This window comes from Dermacentor albipictus, chromosome 10 (assembly GCF_038994185.2).
Source record: "Dermacentor albipictus isolate Rhodes 1998 colony chromosome 10, USDA_Dalb.pri_finalv2, whole genome shotgun sequence".
Taxonomy (NCBI): Eukaryota; Metazoa; Arthropoda; class Arachnida; order Ixodida; family Ixodidae; genus Dermacentor; species Dermacentor albipictus.
Window position 1 is genome coordinate 43135181 of NC_091830.1, and position 26198 is coordinate 43161378.

At 46.6% G+C, this 26198-nt stretch overlaps 1 protein-coding gene across 1 annotated transcript; it reads right to left on the reverse strand.

Annotated features, from left to right (window-relative positions):
- Nucleotides 1-2656: 2656 nt before the first annotated feature.
- LOC135914863 (endothelin-converting enzyme 1-like) lies at nt 2657-24306 on the reverse strand. Its single transcript, XM_065447781.2, has 3 exons — nt 23841-24306; nt 6810-7502; nt 2657-3783 (listed from the first exon to the last, which is right to left on the reverse strand). The coding sequence occupies exons 1-3, from the start codon at nt 24237-24239 to the stop codon at nt 2815-2817; spliced, it is 2061 nt and encodes a 686-aa protein (XP_065303853.2). The 5' UTR covers nt 24240-24306; the 3' UTR covers nt 2657-2814.
- Between the last annotated feature and the right edge of the window lie 1892 nt (nt 24307-26198).

The window sequence follows — 26198 nt, forward strand, 5'->3', positions numbered from 1 at the left end:
GGGTAGTGTGGAAATCGTACAAGTATATGAATAATTTAGGCAGGCCTAAAGAAAAACGTGTTTTTACAAATGATAGCTTATCCACAGGTACATAAGTAACTTGAAATTAGATCGCTATCTTGGGGACTAATGCTGTAATGCTGGAATTGTGTATATTCCCCTAGTTTTTGTGAGAAACGCATTCTTATATTCTTATTCTTATAGACACATTTTCTTATGCATATGTCTATTTGGCTAAAGGTCAATGCTAAATCCCAAATGGGACACTATTACGAACGTTTGTGTGAAAATACAATTCTGGGAATTAAATAAATTTTTTCTATCTAATAAATACAGGGCGGGGCCGTAAAAGTATAAGATTCAGGTGATTTTAAATAGTCTGCAAAAGCGACAGTAGCGACAGGGGCAATGCCCCTTGAAAGACCATGGCACTGACTTTCAGTCACCCCATACATTGCACCGCAGTCTCCTCGTCGCCATCTTAACTATTTGAAAATTACTCGACGTAGTGCTGCTATGCTACTCAAGTCACTCTTCCAATTCCTGCTTTTTTTTTCTGTGTGCGTGCGTGTTTTTTTTCGTGTTTTGTGTTACTCGTGCACTGACCTCCTGACCGGCCCTTCTAATGCCACAAAAACATGCCGCCAACGACTCCCCCTGAATGCTTCCTAACCTCTCGCATCCCCAACACGCTCCCTAGCCCCCGTCTTTCTTTAAATTTTGTTTTTCTATTTCTTGTTCTTTTTTCTCCCCCCCTTTTCTTTCTGTCTTGGTGCCGCCCTGGCTCCCCCCCTTTTCCCTTTTCTCCCTTTTTTCTGCTTTTGTTTCTTTTCTCTTCTCCCCGTGTGCCCACTTTCACGCTCTTGACCCCTCGCCTAGGGAACGAAGCTCACAGACGTCGGACGACAGCGCTTGTTTCCTCTGGTAGTCTCTCTCTTTAAAACCAGCCGCCAGCGACAACACCCGCACGTGACGTCACTGCACTAACCCTTGAAAACTAACACGCTGAGGATGACAAGGCCGCCTTTGACGAGGATAGGTCCTCCTATCGAAACGTTGGCCAGCCTTTCTGAGGCACCTTATCCCTGTTTATGAGCTTTATACCACAGTGTGCTATTCCATCTGTCAGCCCCTTTCTCGTTTTTGGACTCTAGACACATATTTGCCGAACAACACATTTTCTTTTGCAGCGGGAACGATTTGCCAGAGTCTCTGGGCTTTTCTAGTTTTACGAACGAAGACTGCGAAGCGGGAAAAAAGAAATCCAGAGCCCTTCCATGTGTGAATACGGAAGACCAGCTAAGCTATATTTCTCAATAGCTATATTCAGTTCTACATGAAAGTTAGCCATATTGAGCAGACACCTAACTTCGTTTTTCTTAGGTCTTCGTTTATTCTTTATGTTGTTTATCGTTCTGTTTTTTTTGCATTTCCTCTTCTTTTGTCTTTTTTTTGTTTATTTCTACTTTTTATTTATGAATGTTTTACTTCACAAAAAACGTACTGACATTTGGACACGCATCGTCACGGACTAGCGTTTTAGCCACAGCGTTATCTTTTTATTTTTATAACTTTTATATATTTCTTAACTTTTTAGCATTTCTTTACTTGATAATTATGCAAACACGGACGTTTCCACACGCAATGTCATAGGCTAAAGTGCCCACAAGGGTATGTGCCGTTGAGCCTGGATCCTGTCTCCACTATAAACAGGATCAGCCCACGTGATGATTTGTTTTTGTCAACATCTCGAGGCAACAGATCTTTTTTTCCACGCCCTAGCCACAGGCAGCTTCGCTGTAAAAAAATCCCGGCGGTGCCAACCTTGCTTGATATCTCAGCAAGCGATAGCTTTCGCACTACAAGAGTCGCGCTTTCAATTTCTGCTAGGAGGGTACCCTTCGACCACCGTGGTGGGCCTTCCAATGATACCGGCAGTTTAAACGTGTTCGCTCACAAGCATTAAAACGTGTTCGCTGACAAGACACGACGTGCCTGACCTTGCAGAAACCTACCCGAACGCAACAACGCGGCGACATACATTTATCTTTTCTGTGAAAGGTATCTTGACAGTTCGTGCCACCTGGGCTCGCTCTGCCTATGGTCGACGCAGCTGGGTGTCACCTAGTTACGGAGACGCGGGTCTGCCGAAAATTGTCGATCCTTTTTGCCATTTGGCTTATGCAGTGCACGTATTTTCAGAGCGCAGCTCATAGGCGCCCGTACCTGCCGCGAGCATCGGCGTTGTCCCTCGGCGTAACCAAGCGAAGGAGTTGTGCGAAGTTTCAAAGAGCGAACGCGGAACGCTGCTGGCGATAAAATACGTTAGGGGATCCGCGGTGCAGACCGAGCGGGGGAACGCAAAAAACAGGAAAAGAAAAGCATTTCTATCATAGCGTTCGCCGCAAGTGCTTGCCGGCAAACGTTGCGGTCGTAGAAGTCACTGTTGCCAGGAAGCGGCAACTGTGTGGCCGGTTTTTTTAGTGTATATCACCGCACGTCGCGACGCTCATAAAGTCGGTGCAGTGATGAGTGCGATGCCTCAGCATATCGAGAAATTAAAACACGCCTAAAGCTGCGCTTACATTTTGCATTAGCGAGTATCGTAGTCGACGGCAATTTTTTTCTTCTTCCCTCTGGTTCACCATTATATCTAACGTGGAGGTATCCTTGAAAAGTGAGCGAAGGGATGTAGACGCTACTTGATAAAATAAATATACTTAAAGAGGAAAGATCATAACTCGAGCATACTACCACGTCCCCTCTCTGTTGGCACGCGATATCCATTGTATGGTTTATTGTTGTTTGTTCCAATCAATGGAATGTGCACCGTTCCTCCGGGTTCATCGGCGAACCTTTAGGACAGCTGAACGCGGCCGCATATCGCTCCTGATTCCGGGCAGGTAGATTGCACCGCAGCACTTCGGCCGGGTACGTCGACGTTTTGTTCCATTCGTAACCGCCCACTGCGCAAAACTCGAAACAGCTGGCGATATAGAACAACTGTTCCTGGGTGTATCCCAGGATGCCCTCTTGCGCCGGCAGAGAGGAGAAGGCTAGCCGGGCCTTCTCGGTTCCCCCTGTGTCGGCGAACGTTTCAGAGAGCGCGTTCTTGCTGTGCACCTCGTTGTCAGTGAAATCCTGTAGCTGTTTCCTGACGCACTCCAGGCGGCTGCTGAAATTGGCGAAGGACTCATTTGACCACCACGTTCCGGCGGCGCCGGTCCTAGTGACGTTGCTATACAATGGGTCGAAGGCGTGCGTCAGTTCGTGTCCCAGTATTTTTCCTATGGCACCGTAGTGAACGGCCGCTGGCACCGCCTGTGGCACGGCCGGGGCGTTCATGATTGCCGGCAGGATGGCCATGATGTGCTTTACAGGCGCGTAATACGCATTCACCAGGTGTGCCTCGTAGGGAATAGTTTCATCACGATAAACGGTCACTGGGAATTTTTTTAAAAGGCGCTTCTGCTCATCAAGGCGTCGGTGCTTTGTTTTGAAGAGCCACTGAATGAACGTCTGTGAGAGATCCGGATCCAGGAAACTGTAGTACGCATCGAGGGCCTCGTTGGTTTGGAGACGTTCTGGAAGAGGAATCAGTGTGACAAGGCTATCGATGTGCTCGATGGCGCCTTTCGCTGTTGATTGGTCCATCCACGAGAGATTAGCGAAGTTTTCTCGCGTGGCCTTCTTCAACGCTCTCCACGTGGTATTCGTGTAATTGATGCTACGGTGTAGCTCCAGGCTGTCGATTACGAACCGACCGATGGCGAATGGTGCAACCTGTGTGTCGTAAATTTGCTAAGGTCAGTGAGTTACTGCAGCGGCTAAAGACGCTAACTTAGGTTCATGCAAGATACGGTTTTTAACTGAAAACTGATCATGGTCAAAATTCCTGTATAAGGGCACCAGCATGATTGAAATTCCTGTATAGAGACGCCTGCAAAGCCAAGCAGTTTCGATACTAGACCTATTGCGTAGCAACACGATGTCGAGTGGCAAGCAGACCTTGCACTCGACCAAAAACCTTAGACGCCCTTCTTGAAATACCTTCTGTGAGTGCATCAGCATAGGTTGCTGATCCTTTAAGAACACAAGCGAATTTAGCATGCTATTAATTAGAGTGTGCTGCTTTGCTTTAGCTTTATAGGTAACAGCACGCACGATGCCTTCTGGATTATGTGCAATAGATAGATTTAGAACAAATGAAAGCATCCGCAAGGATAGCAAGTGCTTCTAGCGGAAGACTAGGAATGCGAATATTAGACTACAAGACATGCACACTGCGGTTGATTTCTTTAATTTCAGCGCATGGTATTGAAACCTGCTTGCCGATACGGAGCATTCTGCAGAATAGCATCTTACGAATAAATGCGTACGGAAAAAATCCTGAAGAATTATCCATTCGAAATGCTGCTGCTTCCTAAGGTAACCAATTTTATGATAGCTGCCGAACATACCCGAAGGCCGCGTTAAGCAGGGCGTGGTGTGATTGCAGCTATGTCCTTGGGCTAAGCACGAAATATGGCAACCCTAAAGGACTGAGGAGACAGCCTCTGTTCTAACTAGAATGTTATAGAAAAAGGTGGCTTTGCGCTCCACCCGGGAACTCCATGCGCAGCGCGATACTTCACAACATGACGGAGATGTTCACTGCTATGCAATCGATTCGTATTTTTCTTAAAGCCCCATGGGTGCTTCGGAAGCCTCTTTGACGCCTCACGTACGCTCTTGTCATGGATACTCATGCATTGAAATATCTGAAAGGTTCGTCAACCCCACCAACCAACCTTAGCATCAAAATGTCTGATTTCAACATATATATAAATGCGAAATTAACAACTACATAATGACGCATGTCTGGCGTTGCATGCGTCACTGTGTTGTTGCAAAAAGTGTAAAGACACAGACACGAACTGCATGAATTGGCCTTTTTGGCTCCACCTTGATTAGCGCGATTGTGTCTTGAGATGATCGAATTTGACTGTGCCGAACCACCATATCACTGCCTCTTATTGACGCCGAATAAGACAGCCTGCGCCAAGATATATGTTTGCCTCGATGCTACATTAGTAGCTGGGGGACCTCAATTTTTTTTAACTATAAATACATGAAGACGCCCGAGCTTGTCAACACTGCATTTCACTCTATCATCAAGGGATAAGTTGAATAATGGAGCAAGCCTTAAACAAGAGGACGAGTTAGCAGTTTCTCAATGCTTATTTCGTTAGGTTCTTCTTGATCTCTTGCAGCTGCACTCTTAAAACTTCTTCAGAGGATACCTAGTCTACCTACACGCATAATTCCTTGTGTTCTGTCCTATGCCGTTCAAATATTCCCGTAGTTTGATTATGAACATTTTAGCATGATATGTTTTCAAACATATGTGTATGTACTTTCACTGTTGGTGCGCTTAGTAGACGCAGGATAAATGAAACAGTGCTGCCATATTTTTCTAAATATATTTCGCAACGTATTCCCTCTGAAGCAGCCGTGAACACGCTAGAGTGGTCGAACTAGTCTGGTAGTTAAGAGACGCCTGCAAAAGCAAGGTGTTAAAGGGTTCACAATAGGGAATGTGGACCGAATATGTCCTCACTTGTGGCTTCCTTGCTTTATTATCATAATATCAGATGAACGTGACACTGTGCTGGTTTTATTCCGTACGCTTTGTTTTAGCTTTCATTTCCTTCATGATTTTTCGATAGGACAAGCTAAATGCCGAACCATGCTAGACGCATTCGAGTTAGCGCATGATGTTAGTGGGTAGGAAAATGTGTACTAGTGGTGCAAGTAAATGAATCTGACCCCGAATAACAAAACGCCAAAAGAAACAAAGGAAACCGATGCTCAATGAGTGCGAAGAATATTTTCAATCCACTAAGAAACAAACAGTAAACAGGTGGCTCGACAATTACGCGTTCACTTGTGATAAAAAACGTGAATTTGAACTTTTGATAAATTTTTCGTGCCCCTCGCTTTTAAGAAAATTGTAGATTCTAGATAGTCTGCAAGAAAGGGTTGAGTCGCCCAACATTATCGTTACCGTTATTGTCACTATACAAGCAAAATTGATTTTTTAGTACGTTCACAGTGCCCAATTAGGGGGGGGGGGCAGGGGGTATTGTCCAAACGGTATAACTGAATATTCTGCTTCACTACTTTCAAAATTACGACTAGCTAAAGCTCCGCAATATGCAATCAAAGCAAATCGCCGCGAGAGCAAGCTGACCGATATTGATAGCTATACGCAGCAGCATGCCGGTACCTTTGTACCGTGGTAGAGTTGGACGTACTTTTATAGATTTTACTCGAATGAGTATGCATCTGTTCACAGAACGTGAGGTGAGATGCTAGAATGCGTAAAAAGTGGATACTAACAGAATTACTGTTGCACTTATCAACGCTATATATGTTGTGTATATAAAACTACTTGAGAACACGCCACCCATGAAAATTTAATTCGGGTGGTAGCCACGTACGTATGGTTGGCTCTAACGTTCTATTTATACAATACACAGCTCTTAATTTTAGCGTTCAGTTTACGTCAAAGTTTTCCGACCGCGACATGTAATAAATATACACTTAAAGAGCAGTATTAGCCATGACCGGTACAACTGTAACTAACAATGCTCGCACACACTGACATACTGCTGGTACGTCACTGCAGTACAGCTGTACATTCCTGAAACTCGATTCACTGGTGTCGCTATCAGACTTCGGAGGTATTATTGTTGGCAGGCACGTGCCACAAAATTTTCAGGCCGACTGTAACAACAACTACGACAACAAACTCTACGTTCGCAAACCTGGTTCGTGTAGTCCAAGCATAGAAGCACGGAGTGAAGCTGGGCCATCGAATCCCCGCCGGCAATGCAGTGCAACAGCGAAGACGACACTGCGGCACGCAGACCGACGACAATATTCCAGCCTGCGAAGAGCACGAGATCAGCGTAGCTGGACCGCTTCGCATTGTCGAGGATCGTTTTGAGAAGCAGGTCGCTGCCACTTGCCGCCCCTATAGGCTCGCTCTTGCCGATAGCCTGATCACGGGGTAGGCGTTTGTTGATCGCCTTGAGCCAGGTTTCTCCCGTGCTGTGCCCGGCAGTATTGTTCGCTAGCTTCTCGATGGTAGTGTAGACGAGTGTAGTCCGTTGAGAGGGAGACAAGGCGTTCACGGCAGTCAACAAGTCCAAGAAAACGGAGCGGATTAGCTTGGCAAATTTCGAAGCTTGATCGCTTGTCGCAGATGGCGCAACCGATGAGATGCAACTGGCTATGACTCCTGTGTCGACAGTAGCGTTGTCGATATTCAGTTCGATATCCAAACGCAGGACATACCACTTGTCGGTCCTTATGTCCGGTGTGACGCTAAGCAATGCGGGCGTCGCGAGGTTGTACTCGAGCGACATGCCCAGTAGGTAATCCATCAGGTCAAAGTCGCTGGGAAGTGCCAAGGAAGGCCACTGGAAGTTGAACTTCTTGAATACGTCGAACAGAACCTGCGGTCATCATATGAGTGGGTGAGTTGCAGGCGTCCATATCTGTGTTTGCGTGACTAAAACTCAGCTTACGGAGAAAAGCGGGCAAGAATGGAGACAAATTATGAAATATATGTGCGCAGTACGCTCCATCATTTCCTTCTCTCTCTCTACTGTGGTTCATAAGCTTCTACGCCTACCATAAAACAACTCCCTCTGATAAGGCCACATTTGGCCATAGAATTTACGTGATACCGATTGACTTCGTGAAGACAATCGTGGATAATTTCAGTTGTATTGCCGGATATAACTGATTATACCTGTGGTAACATAGCGCCTTGAAAGCCGGTATTATTAATTCAGAATTGTGCAAAAAAATGCTGGAGATAGTGCAATGCCGAGCCTACCCATATGGGAGGTGCAGTTCTCCATTTAGGGGCACGCATACACATCTACGCAGGTCATCCTTCTTCACAGTGTGGAAGGGCACTGAGTTTTCTTTTATTGTTGTTGTTGTTAAGTATGGACTGGACAAAATATTTCGCACGGCTTCCGGGCCAAAGGTTAGCCTGTATCCTAAACTGTGTTAAGTTACTGAAAACTCTTTTCTGCAGCCGAACGCTGACCATAATAAAAGAACCCATGCCAATTACTCGGCGTTTTTCTACGAGAGGAAGACGGAAACATGAATTCAATGTTGGACTGCAGTTTTTTTGAAAGGATGCTTCCCATAAATTTGAGTGCAGGACACCGGATGGGGCCGATGCATTTTCTTTGAAGCGGCAAACAGGAAGCCTTGATATGTTTTTCGTTTCTGCGTTACGCAAGATGTACTGATTAAAAACTATATAAAGAAATATAGACACGAGAGACAAATACTGCTTGAAGCAGAAGAAAAATGCTTGGTATCCAAAGAGAACCGTACAATAACGCAGTAGAATGAAAGCCGACACGGCGGCCGCAATGCACGCCCAGTCATTAAGCTTCATTAAAAATAAAAACAAATAAAGAAGGGCAACCAAGGCATCTATACCTAAAGCAATATTACATGTCATAACCAATTATTAACGCCACATGAGCGGTCTGATCATAAACAGCAGCGCGCGAAGCAGTACGAAAGAACCCGCCGAGTAGAATCGCGGGCAGTTTCCAGCGGCGCGACCATGATGAGGCCCAATTAACTTCAATCGCAGCGCCGCCACAGTATTTTTCGTCGTCACGCGACTCACTGCAATGCATGCGCCGCCTCAGCCGCTTGTGCCACTCAACTTCATTCTAGTACACTGCACTTGAAAGCGATCTGCGATGGAGCCAAAGCACGCGCCCGGCCTGGCCTCATCAGGCCCACCACGCTCTCAAGTTCCAGCGATCGCCACAGAGGGCGAAAAATCAACCACGATGCGTTGCAGCATGAAGCGTGCACGTCGAGCTACTGCAATAGGATTGCATACTTTAATTTGTATTTTCCCACTAGGGGCGCTAAAAGCTGCTAAATATTTGATCTTTTCATGCACACATAGTAAACGACAAACGTAGTTAACATGTCGTTTTGTTACACAAGTAGAGAGTTGTTTTTCGTGGACTTCTAATTTGTGTTTTAATACATGAATAAAGTTTTGGAGACCTTTCTCACGTCCGATAGGCAGCAGGCCACTGGTACCGATTGCAGTCCGTGCCATTTATCGATTCAAGTTTTACAGCGGTAGTGTTTGCGAACGGGGTAGTACTTCTCTTCGAGCAGCATCACGCAGGTTCATTTTAATTAGATACTAATATCTCAGTCAGTTTATGCGTCCAACATTCGATAGCTGCCATGAAGCGAACGTGCTTAAAGACGGGGAATTTTTTTCAGCTGCGGCGTTTCAGTGCAAGAACGGCTGCACGCACTCCTTCCGTTTTAGTGACCTGCTGCGTCTGGCCGAGTAATGACGTGTTGGTAAAAAAAATGTGCTAGCCAGCACAAAAATTCGCCACTGGGACCAAGTACAGGGTGTTTGGAAACTATCCATGAAAGGGGATAAACCTTCCAGCCTCTATGTGTGTGCACCGGTGAGTAATGAAGCAATGCTTCACATTTACAACTTTGACTTTCTTTCCGTGCGTGGGGGAAAAAGAAATACCGGTAGTCATTTGTTAAAAGTGGAAAGTGATAATTATAATGTTATTGCTCTTCAAAGGGAATTCAAACAAAGGTCTTGTAATTTTCCCACGTTGCTAAAATATCCAACACGGAGTACAGCATAAAGAATCAATGGTTTTGGCTGTTTCTACACAAACGATACGCTTCGATAAATTCACTGCACATTAGTCCAAGTGCACTTCTGGTGATAGCTGGAATGATTGCATTAGGTACATGACAAAATTACTGAGTATATTACCTAGTAGGTAGCAAAAATTTTCATCTAAGCGAGGTTTCACTAAGCACAGCCCACACGGTACACCATTGAAAGAAATGCACACTCAAAACAAGTTATGTGCTTGTGCTTTTGGTTTTGTGCAGCGTTTTGTGCACTGTTCCTATTCATAAATGAATAACAAACTCAGCCACACTTCTGCCACAGAAATTGAGGCTGTTTTTTTTTTCTTGCTACAGCCTCCTAGACGCTGCTCGTATTTGTTAGCCCCTTTAAAATCTATTGTCTTTGGACGTAGAAGGCAACAGTGAATGTGTCACCAATGTTCCATAATCTTCACAAGCTATGTTTTTTGAACGCTTCCATTACAACCATGATATATTCATTCATTTGAATAGCTCTTGTTTGAAACTTTTTTGCTTCTATGGTTGTCATGGTTTCATCAGCTTTCTTTTCTGGAAGATGGACAAAAGAGAGATTATTAGTCTGCAAGCTGCTCACGCCAAGCCATAAGAAGCTCATCAGTCACCATAATGACAACAAGTCCTCTTGAGCTACGTGCCTCACCATGTAATGTTTGCAAGTGTAGCAGCTACAGGGGTGTGAGCATCACAAAAGCAGCAGTCTGCCGTTTTACGTCATACCGAGCGGGAATGCTAAAATTTTACATGCAAACTTACTTGCGTTTAAGGGCATTTCATGTCAACCGGAGAAGTAACATGCTGAGTGCCAGCTTGTTTCTGTTGAGGTCGTTATAGCCATGATGACCAGAAGAGAAACAATGTAGCAAGCTCTTACTTGCTAATTCACAAGCTATGTCATCTGCTCTTTGCAAATCAGTTTGATGAGCATTACCACCAAGTATCACATGCTCCCTCAAAACGTTAGTTTGTTACATGAAAATGCAAATAATTCTAAAACCTTCAAAAACCCTCAATGCAATCCTGAAGAAATTATACTTCACGATGACTGAAAATCTGGCTGTTCCTCTTTAGTTTATAAATCTATATTTTGTTTAAGGTACCCTCAGGGCTATTAAACGGGTAGGGGTCACAAAGTAATAGTGTAAATCCAACACACATACAAGTACACCGATTTCTAGTCACCTAAGGATTTTCTTCCGTATGCAATGTTAGCTAATGTGTTGCAAAAAAAAAGGCTACTATTCGTGATGGCTACCAGACTTGTAAAAAAGTAGTTCCATTACTGAGATGTAAGGAGGGTGAAAGATTGAAAGACTTCGTGTAGCCTCAATAAGCTCACATCATACTGCGATTATCTTGCGGTTTGAAATGTATGAGGTCGCAGTATGAAATTGTTGTGAAGTGTGGTGTCATGCAACCTTTTATCATATAGCGAAATAGTGGCGACTTCGCTGTGGTTAGCTAGTGGAATAATTGCTAGGTTAGTTTTCATCGAGGTACTCGTTGCACGGTTATAATTAGAAGGAATGAAAAGAGTAGAATGAAAACAGTAGAATGAAAGGAGTAGAATGAAGTAATGCGACTAACGCTACTAGGATCCCATGTTACAGATGCGTATTCAAGTTTGGAGTGTATTACAGTCTTGTACAGCTGTAGTTTTGAATTATACGGTGCTTTGGAAAAGTTGCACCATGAGCACCCGGCCATATGATTGGCATAGATAAGGACGTATTTTATAATAACAGTTCAAATTATGATATTTGTAATGTGTACACCCATATAGTAATATAACATGAAGTAAACTAACAGAACATTGTTCAGATGGTAAGGGCTAGGATTAAAATTAAATCTGCGTATGCACATTATTTTACATTCGTTGACAACAAAAGGCTCATGTACAGTTTGCATGAAATCAATAACTAGGCTAGCCTTGCACCGTAAGAGATAGCAAGTAAAGATAAATACACACAGCCGGCCTACTCCCCACTGCTCAAACATGACAAATCACAAAATAAAAAAATTTCTTTCACTTCAAAGAGCATATTACAAACCTGAGCAGTGGTATAAAGTTTGCAAAGAAGGATGAGGTGCCTCAGAAAGGCTGGCCTTTCTAAGGCACCTTATTCTTGTTTGCAAACTTTATACCAAAGTGTCCCATTCCTTTGTCACCCCCTTTCTTGATTTTAAACCTGAGCAGTGTGCACTGAGCACTTTTTGAAATATACTCGCAGTAAGTTTGGCTTAACATTCAGCCAATCAACAGTGGTCGAGCAAGGGGAGCCTCAGAGTGTACATTACTCTTCATCAAGGCCATGACGAATATGTTTGCTTGCTGAAACGTTGACCCCAGTATGAGGCTTTCTCGGCTCATATCTGTCATTCAATTGAAACACTCAGCTCCTTGAAACCTATTTGACTTCATTGAATACACAAACCAAGATGTTTTTTCAACATGAAACCGTAAATTGCAGTTTCGAATGATCTCTCAGCAATACTTGGCCTTATATGTTTTTTCGGTGTCCTTGTTTATTCACACAATATTTGCCAAGGTCCTTGACAGCATTGTTGTCTCCAAAACGTTCACCGCTTTCTTACGAGTACTCTACTTGTGTCGAAACCTTTCCTTGCTCTTCTGAACACTAAACGTGCATTAGAAATATCAAGAGCAGACAGTGTGGTATAAAGGTTATAAACAAGGATAAGGTACCTCAGAAAGGCTGGCCAACGTTTCCATAAGAGGACCTATATTCGTCAAAGGTGGCCTCGTTATTCTCGGCATGTTAGCTTTAAAGGGTTAGTACAGTGGCGTCACGTGCCGTTGTTGTCGGAAGCGGCTGGTTGTAAAGGGACAGACTTCAAAGAGAATGAGCGCTGTCGCCTGGCGTTTGTGAGCGTGATTCCCAAGATGAGGGGACATGAGCGGGAGAGTGGGAAGGTGGGGAGTAGCTCTGGCTGTTTTGGAAAGAGGAGGGGCAACCAAGAGGAAAGAAAAAAAGAAAAAGAGGGGCATGGCAGGTTGCTGGGCAAGCGAGTGGTTAGGGAGCATTCAGAGGTGTCGTTGGTGGCATGTTTTGGTGGCTTTAGAAGAGCCGGCGAGGTTGACGAGGCCACCTTTGACAAAGATAAGGCCTGCTATCGAAACGTTGGCCAGCTTTTCTGAGGCGCCTTATCTCTGTTTTAACCTTTATACCGCAAAGCGGTATTCCATCTGTGAGCCCTTTTTTTTATTTTGGAAGAGCAGACAGTATGTGACATAAAATTTAGCATAACGATTTTTTAGCTGTACACTTTGTGCCTCTCGTCAATGTGCTTTGAAAAGAATAGGACATTGCAGCTTGAGCTTATCTTACGGAAACTACGTCTTTGCCAAGCACTTATATTTCTTTTTCTAATATCGGTGAAATTGTTGAACGCCGACAATATACAATGGAACACGTCCAGCAGCACTCTATGCAGTTCAATTACGTCGGTAGCAAAGCATAAACATATTTGTCTGAAGCTTCATTCTACCTGCTTAGGCCAAACACGATGAAAAAATTAGTTTCAGCTTTAAATTTCATTAAAAGATTGTGAAAAGGGCTTTGTTCCTGTATGTTGTAAACTCAGTGATTGAGAGCATTAACTCCATCTGATCTGCACAAAATTGTGGCACGTACTGCTTCATTCACCATGACAGTAAACCATGTAAGCTTACTTGTTTGCAGCATTTTGTTTTCTTTGCTATTGAAGCCTCTCCGTCACCAGGCGACATAATAAAGATATCTGTAGTCATGTTAGGGTACCGTAAACGCGATATTGTCATGGGGTAGTGACGGTGAAGAAAGCAAGAATGCGGTGGAATACAAAACTAGCTTTTATTGGGCGAACCTGTGCCCACAAAAACAGGCTACACTTATAGCACAACGATAGCGGCGAACACGGTCGGCGATCGTCGGAAATCTGATCAGCGGGTCAAGCGCGTTGGCTTTTATACAGCAATCATCGAATGTTCCAGATTAAACGTTGGGATCCGCATACCTTCTAAAGTGTTCTACATCATTCGTGTCAAGCGATGAAATCAGATAACACCACGTTCGGCGACAACAGACAGCGGATAGAAGCACCGATAACTTTCCAGAAACTTCGGATACATGCAGGCGCGTCCCGCGCTGTGCGATAACATTTGTTAGGCGACAAAAATTGTCGCCCGATAAAGACAAGTACACGTGTCAATACCCCCCTCTTAAAAAGCATCGACCCGATGCTGCAAACAAAGGAAGTTAATAAACAAAAGCACTCGTAGCAAAGAAAACAAAAATAACGAAGTTCGTCAGCGTCCGTAAAAGGGTTTAAGGCGCACCACGCGGACTACTTCAGATCGTGCGCGGCGCCGCTGTGAATGCGAAATGCCGTCTGGCACGACCTCATAGTCCAGTGCGCCAATACGTCGGATGACCTTGTAGGTTCTGAAATATCGTCGGAGTAGTTTCTCACTGAGTCCTCGTCGGCGTATCGGGGTCCAGACCCAAACACGGTCGCCAGGCTGGTACTCGACGAAGCGTCGTCGGAGGTTGTAGTGTCGGCTGTCGGTCCTCTGCTGGCTCTTGATCCGCAGGCGGGCGAGCTGTCGGGCTTCTTCGGCGCGCTGGAGATAGCTAGCGACGTCAACATTCTCTTCGTCAGTGACGTGGGGCAGCATGGCGTCGAGCGTCGTCGTCGGGTTCCTGCCGTAAACCAGCTTAAACGGCGTGATCTGTATTGTTTCTTGCACCGCCGTGTTGCAAGCGAATGTTACGTACGGCAGGACGGCATCCCAGGTCTTGTGTTCGACGTCGACGTACATCGCTAGCATGTCGGCGAGGGTCTTATTCAGCCGCTCCGTAAGACCATTCGTCTTCGGATGGTAGGCAGTTGTCCTCCTGTGGCTTGCCTGGCTGTACTGCAGAATGGCGTGGGTGAGTTCTGCTGTAAAAGCCGTTCCTCTGTCGGTGACGAGGACTTCTGGGGCACCATGTCGCAGCAGGATGTTCTCGACGAAAAATTTCGCCACTTCGGCTGCGCTGCCTTTTGGTAGAGCTTTAGTTTCCGCAAAGCGGGTGGGATAGTCCGTCGCCACGACGATCCACTTATTCCTGGATGTTGATATCGGAAACGGCCCCAACAAATCCATCCCAATCTGCTGGAATGGTCGGCGAGGAGGTTCGATCGGCTGTAGTAATCCTGCTGGCCTTGTCGGTGGTGTCTTGCGTCGTTGACAGTCTCGGCATGTCTTGACGTAACGGGCGACGTCGGCGGTCAGACGCGGCCAGTAATACCTTTCCTGTATTCTCGACAGCGTCCGGGAGAATCCGAGGTGCCCAGCGGTTGGATCGTCGTGTAGGGCGTGCAGTATTTCTGGACGCAGCGCTGACGGTACAACAAGAAGGTAGCTGGCGCGGACTGGTGAGAAGTTCTTCTTCACGAGCAGGTTGTTTTGTAGCGTGAATGACGACAACCCGCGCTTAAATGCCCTAGGGACAACGTCGGTGTTCCCTTCCAAATACTCGACGAGACCTTTTAGCTGCGAGTCTGCTCGTTGCTGTTTAGTGAAGTCTTCCGCGCTTATTATCCCAAGGAAGGCGTCGTCGTCCTCGTCGTCTTGCGGCGGGGGATCGATGGGGGCGCGCGATAAACAGTCGGCGTCGGAGTGTTTTCTTCCGGACTTGTATATTACCGTGACGTCATATTCTTGTAGTCTGAGGCTCCACCGCGCCAGCCGTCCTGAAGGGTCCTTTAGGTTAGCTAGCCAACACAATGCATGATGGTCACTGACAACTTTGAATGGCCTGCCATAGAGGTAAGGGCGGAATTTAGCTATAGCCCAAATGATGGCGAGGCATTCCTTTTCAGTCGAAGAATAGTTGCTTTCCGCTTTTGACAGCGACCGGCTAGCATACGATATCACCCTTTCAAGTCCTTCTTTCCTCTGGACTAGGACGGCACCGAGGCCTAGGCTACTGGCGTCAGTGTGGATTTCGGTATCGGCGTCCTCGTCGAAATGTGCAAGTACCGGCGGCGACTGCATGCGTCGTTTGAGTTCTTGAAATGCCTTGGCCTGCGGCGTTTCCCACTTGAACGCGACATCACATTTGCTTAGATGTGTTAGCGGCTCCGCGATGCGTGAGAAGTCCTTGACAAAGCGCCTATAGTAGGCACACAAGCCAAGGAATCTGCGCACTGCCTTCTTGAGGGTTGGCTGCGGGAACTTTGCGATGGCAGCTGTCTTCTGTGCGTCGGGGCGTACTCCTGATTTGCTGATCACGTGGCCTAGGAACAAAAGCTCATCGTAAGCGAAGCGGCACTTTTCCGGCTTCAGAGTGAGCCCTGATGACTTGATGGCTTCTAACACTGTCGCAAGCCGCCTAAGGTGATCGTCGAAATTTCCGGCGAAGACAACGACGTCATCCAGGTAAACAAGGCGCGTCTGCCACTTCAGTCCGGCTAACACCGTGTCCATGACGCGCTGAAACGTTGCAGGCGCCGAGCACAGTCCGAATGGCATGACCTTGAACTCGTAGAGGCCGTCTGGCGTGATGAAGGCAGTCTTTTCGCGATCTCTCTCGTCGACTTCTATTTGCCAGTAGCCAGACTTGAGGTCCATCGATGAGAAGTATCTAGCGTTGCAGAGCCGATCCAATGCGTCGTCTATCCGTGGAAGGGGGTACACATCCTTCTTCGTGATCTTGTTCAGTCGACGATAGTCGACGCAGAAGCGTAGGGTTCCGTCCTTTTTCTTTACCAGGACTACAGGAGAGGCCCACGGGCTTTTCGACGGCTGGATGATGTCGTCGCGCAGCATTTCGTCGACTTGTTGCCTGATAGCTTCACGTTCTCGCGTCGAAACTCGGTAAGGGCTCTGGCGGAGTGGTCGAGCGCTCTCTTCGGTTATTATGCGATGCTTTGCAACTGGTGTTTGTCGAATCCTCGATGACGTCGAAAAGCACTCTTTGTATCATCGGAGAAGACTTCTGATCTGTTGCTGCTTACTCATAGGAAGACTTGGATTCACGTCGAAGTCTGGTTCGGGGACAATGCTCATCGGGGTAGATGCGGCTGAATCCGAGAGGACAAAGGCATTGCTGGTTTCCACAATTTCCTCGATGTATGCGATTGTCGTGCCCTTGTTGATGTGCTTGAACTCTTGGCTGAAGTTGGTAAGTATAACTTCCACCTGCGCTCCGTGGAGTCGAGCGATCCCTCTTGCGACGCAAATTTCACGGTCGAGCAGTAGATGGTCGCCCTCGATGACGCCTTCTATGTCAGCGGGTGTTTCAGTGCCGACGGAAATAATAATGCTGGCGCGCGGCGGGATGCTCACTTGATCTTCGAGCACACTCAAGGCGTGGTGACTACGACAGCTCTCCGGCGGTATCGCTTGATCTTGTGACAGCGTTATCGACTTCGACTTCAGGTCGATGACTGCGTCATGTTGATTCAGGAAGTCCACGCCGAGAATGACGTCTCGGGAACATTGTTGGAGGACAACGAAGGTGGCAGGGTATGTCCGGTCATGAACGGTAATTCTTGCCGTGCAGATCCCAGTCGGCGTAATCAGGTGTCCTCCAGCGGTGCGTATTTGAGGGCCTTCCCATGCAGTCTTAACTTTCCTTAACTGGGCGGCGATGGATCCACTCATGACGGAGTAATCGGCTCCTGTGTCTACTAAGGCGGCGACTGCGTGGCCGTCGAGAAGCACGTCGAGGTCGGTGGTTCTTTGTCTTGCGTTACAGTTAGGTCTCGGCGTCGGATCACGGCTGCGTCGTGTTGAACTGAAGCTGGAACGTCGCGTCGTAAAGTCGTCTTTCGTCGGTGTAGTCTTGGCTTCCTGACTTCGTCGGGACGACGGCGTGTCGTCATTAGGTCGTCGAGATGGTTTCTTCGTCGTCTTCGTCGGCGGCGGAGGATCTTCGTCAGTTTGACGAACAGGAACCGCACCTCCATCGGTTGCTGCTTTTAGTTTTCCGGATATGGGCTCGCAGAGCGGCCCCGGGCTGGGCCCGTGTATGGTCGGTGCTGCGGTGACAGGTAGCGGCCTGGTGACGGCGAACGGGACGGTCGTCGAGGGCTCCACTGAGTAGCGGCGAGGTAATCGGCGATGTCACGAGGGCGTTCACCTGCCCTCGGGCGCTGTGCGTTCACGGCAAAGCCTCGCAATCCCAGGTCGCGGTATGGGCATCGGCGGTACACGTGCCCGGCTTCGCCGCAGTGGTAGCAGAGCGGGCGGTGGTCGGGGGCGCGCCAAATGTCCGTCTTCCTCGCGTAGGTGCGCTGGGCGACAGGTGGGCGTGCTGGCGGCGGCGGCGGCGGACGACGGAATTGCGTCGTTGCAGGGCCCTGTTGTGGTCGCGGAGGGGAACATTGACGGCGTGCGACGGCGGCATAGGTCATCGCTTCTGGCTGGGGCTGCAGTAATTGAGGTTGCACCTCAGGAACCCCAAGCGATCGCTGAACCTCATCTTTCACGATGTCAGCGATTGAAGCTAATTGAGGCTGCGACGAAGGCAGGACCTTGCGCAGTTCTTCGCGCACAATGGCCCTGATGGTCTCTTGAAGGTTGTCCGAACCTAGTCCTTGGATGGCATACTGCGGCGTGTGCCCCTGGCGGTTATATTGCCGGGTGCGCATCTCCAGCGTTTTCTTGATCGTCGATGCCTCTGCAGAAAACTCAGCCACAGTCTTCGGTGGGTTACGAATAAGTCCGGCGAAAAGGTCTTGCTTGACGCCGCGCATCAGGAAGCGAACTTTTTTCTCCTCCGATATTTCCGGGTCGGCGTGCCGGAAAAGACGGGCCATCTCCTCCGTGAAGATTGCGATCGTCTCGTTTGGCAGCTGCACTCTGGTTTCTAGTAGAGCTTGGACTCGCTCTTTTCGCACGACGCTTGTAAACGTGTGCAAGAAGCCGCTTCGGAAAAGGTCCCACGTCGTTAAGGTGGCTTCCCGATTCTCGAACCACGTCCTGGCGGCATCTTCCAGTGCGAAATAGACATGCCGCAGCTTGTCATCGCTGTCCCAACTGTTGAACTGAGCGACCCTCTCATACGTTTCGAGCCAGGTTTCCGGGTCCTCGAATGTTGATCCGCGGAACGTCGGAGGGTCCATGGGCTGCTGCAGCACGATGGGGGACGCTGGGGCTGCCATTGGAGTTGCCTTGTCCACAATCTTCTTGGTCTTCTCAGGTAGAAGTCCATGCTCCGGGGGCAGCTGTTGAAGACGGCGGCTTGCTCGATGCTCCGGGACTACGTTGGTGTTCTCTTTGTGCTCCGGGCTTGGATCACGGCTTGTCGGGGGCGTCCGGTACATGAACGAAAAGCACCTTCACCAGATGTCACAGGGTAGTGACGGTGAAGAAAGCAAGAATACGGTGGAATACAAAACTAGCTTTTATTGGGCGAACCTGTGACCACAAAAACAGGCTACACTTATAGCACAACGATAGCGGCGAACACGGTCGGCGATCGTCGGAAATCCGATCAGCGGGTCAAGCGCGTCGGCTTTTATACAGCAATCATCGAATGTTCCAGATTAAACGTGGGGATCCGCATGCCTTCTAAAATGTTCTACACCATTCGTGTCAAGCGATGAAATCAGATAACACCACGTTCGGCGACAACAGACAGCGGATAGAAGCATCGAAAACTTTCCAGAAACTTCGGACACATGCAGGCGCGTCCCGCGCTGTGCGATAACATTTGTTAGGCGACAAAACTTGTCGCCCGATAAAGACAAGTACACGTGTCAATATATACCGTTCCTAAAGTGGTAACAAAGCGCCCGAAACCATTGAGCGAGCAGCATGACGAGCCCCACCGGCCGCGTCCGCAGCGGCCATATTGCTCACTACTTAATAATGATGCTCGAGCGAGGAACGCGGTCCGGATGCGTGCCCTCTTTTGTGGTGCGCAAAGCGAGGGGTGAGGCGAGGAGGAGGGGCGTTGTTCTCAGGCGGCCTATACGATGCGTGGATGTCGTGCTGCGCTCCACACAGAGGGGAGACAACCGCCGTGGCTACTACGGCGTTGGCAACGCGAATCGCGGACACCCTAGTAGACCCCTTTGCCGGAGGCCTTGGGGACGCGGTGTTGGCACTCGTATGTCTTGAAAGCGGTCTGGAGACGTGGCTAAAGTTGTGGTCATTGCGTGGCTGAAGACGTGGTTATTGAATGGCTTAGGGAATGACGCAGGTAGCATGTCATCATTGATAGCAACCGAATCACTGGCTCAATGGTTATCACTTGGCACGGGTAAGCCTCTGTCACTAGCGAATATGAATTTTGCTACTGCCGCTCTCAGTAGCCTTCAGTAGAATCCATCGTCATCGACACCATTCAAATCCTAATGAAAATAGCGATTTACTGCATCATACACCTACCTGACAAGGTCAAGTAGCCGGTGATCACAAAGGACTTACTATGCTCAGTTTCGTAACATCTCTGTTTTAAACATTGCTGTCATGGATATTGAGTGAAATGTTATAAAACGAGAGATTCAAGCTCGCTTATTAAATACTGTTCTGTTTAAGTCAGTAATGATTATGAATAATCTATTTTTCCTTAGAGTGGCAACTTTTGTTTCGGTATATTTTCATTGGTTTCAATCAAACTGCGATGAAATGAACATATTTTTTCATGAATCCCAAGTCAGAACGCCGAGTGATTAATGATCACTAGTTATCCATTTTGTTAAGTACACTCATACTTCACGCAGCGAAGTATCGTGGTTTATGAAATAAATAGTCATTTTAGCGACAATTCAATGACGATAATTCAGAGACGCTGGGATTAAGTCAGTAGGAATCTTGAATCACTATATTTACACATTGCCAACTTTCAACCGTGGATGTCGTCATTGGTATCAAACAAACTGTAATATAGTCAATATTTTCATATAGTTGGTAAATGATAACAACGAGTCACTAGGGATCACTTGTGGTGTCATCAGTCCGGTGTTCTTGTATTCATTGATGTAACAAAGAAAATATTTTAAACCGCGACTGAACTTTATGTATATGGTGTTAAAGTGTAATAACTAGCGATAACCAATAATTTTGTTTTGTATACACCAGTAGCCTTCATTTGGGCACATCGTCATTTGTATTTATCAAAATACCATTGATTGACAGTCTTCTGTGCTACTTATGACAAATCGATATGAAGAGGTATTATTTATTACATTAGTGATGACCTCAGTTCGCAGCTAACTTAATTTCATACAGCATATCATCATAGGAATAAAGAATTGTTCAAACAGCTATTGAAGTTTATTAGTTATGGGGGGCTAAGTATGAAAAAATTAAATTATGGAGTTTTACGTGCCAAAACCACTTTCTGATTATGAAGCACGCCGTAATGGAGGACTTCGGAAATTTCGACCACCTGGGGTCCTTTAACGTGCACCTAAATCTAAGCACACCGGTATTTTCGCATTTCGCCCCCATCGAAATGCGGCCGCCGTGACCGGGATTCGATCCCATGACCTCGTGCTCAGCAGCCCAACACCATAGCCAAAAAATAAAAACAACTTGCAAGATGGGCTGGGTAGGAATCAAACCAGGGTTTCGGATTACTAAGTGTGAGTCCTTGCCAATTAGGAATGACTGCGCACTTTGAGTTAGCAATTGTAGCAGTAAACATACTTACTCACAGACATTAATAAAGATATCAATAAGGACGTGCACTTAAAGGCTACGATTGTGACACAGAACAAAGTGATCCGTGATCGCTAGCGAGTGTGCTATAGCATATCTTTGTTACCCTAATTGAACTGCTCATTAAGATAGTTTTCATTTGACATTCATTATGTTATCATGCACAAAGGTACAAGAACACCGGACTGATCGCAGCACTAGACATCCCTAATGAGTAGGTGTGAACATTTAACAGTGATAAGAAAAATGCTCACTTTATGAAAATTTGATTGATACCAATGACGACCTGCACGAATTGAAGCTACTTGCGTCATACTGAAGATTGTGATGCATGATCACCATGGGATCCATCGTAGCCTCCTTGAACTGAAAATATGAATGTAGGAGACAAAACATGAAAGTAGGAGAGAACCAAACCGTGTGCATCACTAGGTATCGCTAATGACTGGGGCCTATGATTGCACTGATACAAAATATTTTCATTTTATGACAGATCTATTGATACAATTTGACGACATGCGCGAATGACAGTTACCACCGTCACAGAAAAGAGGTTCTTCATGATCACTAGTGTCCTAAGCACACGATTTCCTAACAGGCGTGGTTGAATAACCCTTTTTTGACGTCTCATTTGATATCCATAACGTTGTTTAAAACTGCGAGAATACTGAACTGAGCCTAGTGATTTCCGATGACTAGTTAACCTTCCCAGGTGTATGATGCAGCTCATTGCTAATTTTATTAGCACTTGAAAAGCATCGATAACGACGTGTTCGTTTGCAGGCTACTCATAGCTGCAGCAGAAACAGTAAATTGTACTAATAACCACGGCCTGCCGGTGCATAGTGAGCATCATTGAGTCACCATTTGGTGTTTCAGGTGATACCGAAGACAACATCACACCTGTGTCACTTATTCTCCTAACGCTCCAATGCCGACATTTTGTCGGACTTGTCTACACAAATTTGCCGTCCGAAGCTGTGTCCAAACACATAAAAGCGTCCAACAGTTTTCGTTATTTGCGTGACAGGAACGTTACTTGTCTCTCACATTGTCCTTTTATTTTGAATAAATATATAGGCGCATACAATTTCTGAACAGCTTCAGTTGCCGTTAAATGGGAATGTTCTTGAAGTGGGTTATGCTTTGAGAAAATTCGCTGGTGCTCGCAGTAATTGGGTTGGTGCTGTAATTAATTAAGCCGCATTTCAAGCGAAGCTTATTGGTTGCTCACAAATGGCGTTGTCGTGGCGACGCAAGAAAACCGCTTGCTCCTAAAGCGGAGCAGCTGAGGGAACGGGCGGTTGGATCAATTCACAGCTGCGCTAGAGCGTGTGTCATGACTAAGAATTCCAGGTTTATAAGGGCACGCTCACGCCACGCGCACAACCAATCAGAGCCGTTTCACTTCCGCCGGGTAGGGAACGCGCAGCGGCAAAGGATCTCGTGCATGCTGCGCCAGCTTTGCTTTCGTGTAGTTTGGTCTCGGAAAGTGGATGGGATGGCCAGAGGTTTTGGGTTCCCCCTAAGAAGGAGCAGCGCTCGACGAGCGCCGGCGAGAACGCGCCTGTGAAAGTGCTTAAAGTCGGCACGCCGATAGGGCCACCCCAGCACACGTAATCTAACAACAACGACAAGAAGATCCCAAGCTGAGGGAGCGTTAGGCCGAAGCAATCAGGCACCGTTACCTGTGGGTTGCTTAACCGTGGCGAAGGTCAGGTGCACGTAGGAGAAGCTTCACTTACCCCCATTTTCCGGTAGCCGAAGGATTAGTCATTTGTACGTGTAAATTGATTCGTGGATGGATTACGATGACTGCGAGATGGATTAAGCTGACCGTCACTTCAATTATTTAGCGCGGGGAAGCCCGTTGTTGGTGTTCCATGTACGGTAGAAAAGGAATGTTTTCTTTGCCATTTTCAAAGTGTTGCTACCATTATTGTCTGTTCTTACATTTGCGACCTTGTTAAAAATGTGACCTTGTTGTTAGATACGAAATTTGAGGCCTGCGAGTTGCATTTATTGCATAGCATGATTGTAAAATGTCACTTACAGCATCGCTGGCAAAACGCTTTTTCTATGTATAGCCGAGAGCTTTTCGTAGAAAAAAAGCATTAGAGAGTGATCGACTCAGGCGAACTAGCAAATTGCCTATTATTCAATATAATGAATCTGCGTTACTGTGAGGGTATCCACATTTAACAAGCTGTCATTACGGTATGTAAGCATCTACGATGGGACCATCAACGTCCAATTTTGCTCTATTTTGTCATGCTGGCTGTACTGACGTACGTTAGCGAAGAAGCCAGAGGAAGCCTCGTGAATAAAGAGTATGAGGAGAAACCGTAAGTTACTCCGCCAGTCGTCGCCTTCTGTCGTGTAGCGTTCTGTAGCTCAATTGTACCAAACTACAGCTCACCTCTGCGTCCTCTCTGCTCTCCGAGTAAACTTTCTGGCAGCTCTGGAACGCGGTCAGGCTCCTTCGCACTGACAGCACGGGGTGCTCAGGCGGCGAACGCTCCAGCTCGCCCACCACGAACCACAGCACGCGAAATTGGAGCACAGCGAATTGACTCCAGAATACCGAAGCAATAAATGGGTGTTGCCTGTCCCATTTGCCGCAGACGTGGTCGTACAGGCTGTCGCACGGGTCCACTCTGGGGTCCACGCTGGCGGCCAGCTCCTCCGCGTAGTCGAAGCACTTGGTCGGGTGGTCGCAGTGAGGGAACGCGAGACGCGACAGCTTGTCAACCAGCAACCGGCCTGCGCCAAACAGGATTCCCAGGACAAAGACTATCTTCATTTTCACGACAGCCATGACGCACGTAAGAATGATATCCTGGGCAGATCAGCGAATGAATGCAATGGCGGTGACGTTTGGTTTGGTTTGGTTTGGAGCCTATAGATATAGCACAACCCACTACGGGGGATTGGCCATGAATCGGGCGGCAGTGGGTTGAGAAGGAATAAATACCTAAATAGGATTTTTTTTACTGAAAATGTGATATTAAATAATTCTAATCGTTAATAATAATTTCCATGCTATTGTTTCCTAAAATTAGAAGTTAGTATTTTTGGCGTGTCAGTCGAGGCCGGCTGCGTTCTCTTCTTTTTTCTCTCGTATCGCTGCTCGTGCCCTTTACGGGGTTTTCGTACCTTGCGTGCTGCTTATATACCATGGCGCCCACCCACTGCGGATAATTAGCCACTACGGGTGTCGCTAAACGGAAAAGGCAAGAAGCAAGTTCGCAGGGTATAAGGCAAGGAAATGCGGAAATTTTACTTTAATTTGAATATTCTTAGTAGTAATTAAAAACGTGTAAGTTAAAATAATAGCTTATTCGCTGCTAATTGAACACTTTATTATTACAGTGTTATCATTCTGACTAATGCACATGTGAATTCTGTAAATTCACCTAGTTTTTTTGTGTGTGTGAGACCGATTTAATGTTGCTTTCTTATCGGGCTTTTCTTTGTCTAAGGCTCAAAACTGAGACATCAAATGGCAAATCATCATGAAATAACATCAGAATGTGTAATTGTGGGAACTAAATAACTTTGTTCTGTCTGAGAAATACACGGCCGTGTCGATAAAATATAACAGCTTAACGCTCTTTCAGATATGGTATAGAAGCGACAGCGCAAGACAAGGCTCGTAGTAATAAAATCACTATAACGATAAACAGCAGCACAATTTCGGGAGGCGGATTACATTGAATGCCATATTTTCAAACATGGAATTTGAATACTTTGCTGTAGTAATGACGGAGTCTGAAGAGCAGATATAGCGGCTCTGCTATGATATAGAGCTCTTCCAAGCTTTTCTATTGTATTTCTGCAATTGGCCCTCAGTGATAGGAAAATTTTATTTGGGCCATCCCCAATTCGCTTGTCCCTCACGGGACATTAAAGAAACTGCGAAAGCTCTTTATCTGACATCATGTGTGCACACTGATTATACGTGATAAGACCGAATAAAACAAAACTAATTATTTACTATTTTATGTATTTTACATCATTTGCCCTCCCCAATAGGTGAAATGCTGTTCAGGCATGGCCCACTTCGATTGTCTCTTACGACACATCACATAACCATAAGGACTCGCCACGTCAAAATGACGCTTAAGGATTAAAGCTGTAACAAAACTGAAAATTCACGTCGAAAGTCAGAGCCGATTGCTCGCTACATTTCCCCATTATGGTCGCCTCTCGCCAGCCGATTGTGAAAAAAAAACTGTCAATAAGGGCAATGGTATTTTTTTTAAAGCAATCCAAAGTCACCCCCTACAACAATGAGAGCTCTTCCTTGCCTGTTCAAGTAACGCTGTGAGTCAGCGCCCGATGCTTGCGTTGGTGGTTGCGAAAATTTGACGTCAGAAGATTGGAATAAAAGCGGATTGTGACATTTCTGCGTTATAGGGCAACTGGTCCATCAAAAAAATTACCGGCCCGCCACTTCATTAAAAAAAAATTAGCCGACCATAACGCTTTTTGGTAATGCAACCTTTGAGTGTAGCTGCTGCCTTATTTCAACAACCGGCAAGCGCATACAGAACCCAAAGTGGCGAACGGAGGCGAAACTGCGTTTCGGATTGGGCAGCACACACCACGATCCACCGCTAACGAGCCGAAGCTCCAGTCACGCGGCATCGCGTCATCTTATAGTGGGTCACTGCCATGGAGAGGGGGCGGGAGATCAGCAAATATTATATAATGTTTCTTCTGAGGTGCGATGAGCAAACGGGTGGAGAGCAGGGGTATTTAGTCGAGGTCATAC